The 3,179-nt window shown below is 38.4% G+C and overlaps 1 protein-coding gene across 1 annotated transcript in view; it reads right to left on the reverse strand.

Annotated features, from left to right (window-relative positions):
- Positions 1-2,434, reverse strand: part of zgc:194621 (uncharacterized protein LOC795037 homolog) — a gene marked incomplete at its 3' end in the record, with an annotated part of 3,981 nt that extends 1,547 nt beyond the window's left edge. Inside the window, 1 exon segment of the mRNA XM_035654227.1 lies at positions 1,945-2,434. Within this exon segment, the coding sequence (XP_035510120.1) occupies positions 1,945-2,324 (380 nt within the window).
- Positions 2,435-3,179: the final 745 nt, after the last annotated feature.

Consider the following 3,179-nt stretch of genomic DNA (forward strand, 5'->3'; position numbering starts at 1 on the left):
TATCAGGACTTTGAAACGATTGTGTCTATTTAGAAGAAAGAACCACACAGATTTGGAAGAAACTGCTTCTTTTGTACTATATTCTTGGAATATTACGACCTTTTTCTTGTAATTTCCAAAATTTTATTTATTTATTTCCCCTCTTAGTATGGCCCTAATACTCCGTCGTAGTTATTTGACTGGAAACCTGAGACACATACTTCAAGTAGGTGACCACAGGACACGCGGCTCCCAGCTGACAAACAGGGAAACAAAGCTGTTGTTTCTAGATGTTCACCTGCAGGTCTGTCATAACAGTGGGTGGTAAAGCGTGTGGGATTAATCCAGTGCAACAGATGGCCGCAGACAGCAGCCGGGGGACGGATACTTCAGGACAGGATACCTGCCTTTTACTGCGACGTCCTCCAGACTCTGACCTGCCCCCTAAAAGGTGCTCAGCAGTTTGAAATCAGTCTCTTTTCTCTCTGAGCCAACAAAGGACAAAATAATCCTTAATATATTACGTCGACAGCAGAATTTTATAATTTTTTTAACAGCACAAATTCATTGAGATTTAAGGTTTTCCTGAACATTGTTTATGTGTTAGTCACCAGATCTTTTAATTTGTGATACACACGCACATTGTGGATTCTCACAATACAGTTTCATAAAGAAAAATGATAATCTGCTTTCTGTTGGTCCAGTATTGTCATTGTGGACACCTAAGAGACATTTTATAATATATTCTTATTGGACAAAATGAGTAATCCATAGTTGTATCAAACGTTTGGTACCAGAACAACTTCAGTTTCATTAATATGTGCTTTGATCCAAAGGAAATCTGATATTTGATTCAGATATTTTTTTGCGTTTTTAGAAAGAAAATCAACTTTTTCTACCTATTAAGTTTTAATACAAATGTGAAATCAATAATTCTTCACACGTCTTCCACAGCAGATTTTTGTGTTTCCACCTCTAACAGAAAGAAACCTTTTCTTTAACATATTAAATATCTTTGTTGGTCATCAAAGAGATACTGAGTTATTAAATGGTTCTGTCCTCAGTTTTTATTGATTTGAAGCCTTTCAGGTGAATTCAAGAGGCCCTTTAAGAACCTGTTAATCCATTTTAAAGATAATCGCATTGATATTAACTACAAGCTAAATATTTGTCCAACCTTTCGTTTGTATCTCCAGACATAAAAAGTCTGACGTCTCTTTCACCTTTTACCTTTTCAGAATTAATGTAAACGTTCATGTGGCTTCAAATACTCAAAACAAACGCACAAAACAGCTAAATAAAGAGACTCTGTAGTGATTATTGGAGTTATCTAACAACTTTTATCACCTAGAGTCAACTATTATAATAACAGGCAACTATTTTCATAGCCGATTAATTGTTATGAGTCATTTTTTTAATAAGAAATGCCCAAATTCTTTGATTTCAGCTTCTCAGATGTGAATATTTTCTGGTTTCTTTACTCCTTTATGACATTAAAATTGATATCTTCAGATTGTGGACAAAACAAGACATTTGAGGATGTCACTTTGGACATTTTCACAATTTTCTGACATTTTATAGACCAAACAACTAACCTATTAATCATTTTGAGTCATTTTTTTAAAAGGACAAATGTCTAAATTCTTTGATTTCAGCTTCTCAAATGTGAATATTTTCTAGGTTTTAACTAAATATATTAGGGTTGTGGACAAAAAGACATTTGAGGATGTCACTTTGGCCTTTAGGCACAAGGGTTCAACGTTTCCAAAAGCCAAAACTAACATGAATATACATTTTAAGCATGGATGTCTTCATGCAACCAGTGTTGAGTGTTTCACCAGCATCACTAAACGCAAACAGAGCAGCTTTTAGAGCGCAATGGACACAAGAAACCTCTCATGATACACCCCAATAGAAACCACAACCACGAGGAGCTGTGGGTGAGACAGGTCTCTTCAGTCTCACCTCTGACTCGCATGTTTTGCCTCAGCTCTGCCTCCCCGCTGCTCCCTCGGGCCCGGACAGGCGGTCATCATCTCCCGGCACTCTGGGTGGGCGGCAGCGGCATGTTTCACAGAGTTGGTCCCCTTCCGATGGTCCGGGTTGGTTCTGGGCCAGTGTGAGGTCACTTTGGGGGCGATGGAGCTGGACCTGGTCCTCGTCTCGCTCCGGTCCCCCCGCTGCGGACACCGCGGGCAGCTCGACGCGCGGCTTTTACGCACAGCGGGCACCCGGAGGTCGCTCTCCGCTCCGGTAACCGCTCTTACCTTCACCGGTTTGGGTTTCTCCAGGGTCTTTCTTGGAGCCTCCACTGGTTTTTGCTTGATCACTTTTGTGGCGGGCATTTTTATTCTCAAGGTAATGTTTCTACCTCCGGCCTCAGGTGATGGAAGAGACGCGTCATCTTCTTACAAACTAAATTAAAAAGGCAAAAAGATCAAATCTCAACTTTTCCTTTTAGTGGCTCGGTTGCTATGGAGCGTGCACCCTAGCAACTGAAGTGTCAAGTGCCACAGGTCAGGGTGGGACTTCTGGTGCGAAATTTCAAAATAATGTTCATGTAGCCTAATGGCAATGTAAGAATAAGAGAGAAAACCGAACAAATACAAAAATACTTGAGATGCGATTAAGAAAATTGCCAGAAAATTAATCTGCAACAATCTTAACAACTAAATAATATTTTTTAAAGCAAACATGCCAAAAAATAATTCTTTTAGCTTCTCAAATTATTATATTTTCTGTTTTATTCATTTTCTTAAACAATACACTGAATTCTTTTGAGTTTTGAACAATTCGTTGGACAAAACAAGCTGTTTAAAATTGTTATTGTTCACAGTAATTGAGACAATAATTGTTAGATTAATTGAGTAATTATCTACTCAGCCCATTGACATGAAGCTGCATCAGTTATTCAGACTACTTCAGAATCATTGCCAAGTAAGTTTACACATAAGAGCAATTTGTCTTGGTGCAAAGGAATCACAATCAAAATGTTTAAATATAAATAAATATAGAAAGAAATGTTTATTCTAACACAGTGCTACTGTCCCTCACTCTTCCCCAAACATAAAAACTATTCTGCAGTCCTACAGGAAACCATCAGCTGTCCTCCAGAGAGAGTTTAACTACACTCTGAAACCCACAGTAACAGGATCATGTTGTTGATGTTGATCAAACTTTAACCTGAAAACCTTTTGTGA

Source organism: Morone saxatilis, unplaced genomic scaffold (genome assembly GCF_004916995.1).
Source record: "Morone saxatilis isolate NCDOM2014 unplaced genomic scaffold, NCSU_SB_2.0 Contig0, whole genome shotgun sequence".
Classification (NCBI taxonomy): domain Eukaryota; kingdom Metazoa; phylum Chordata; class Actinopteri; family Moronidae; genus Morone; species Morone saxatilis.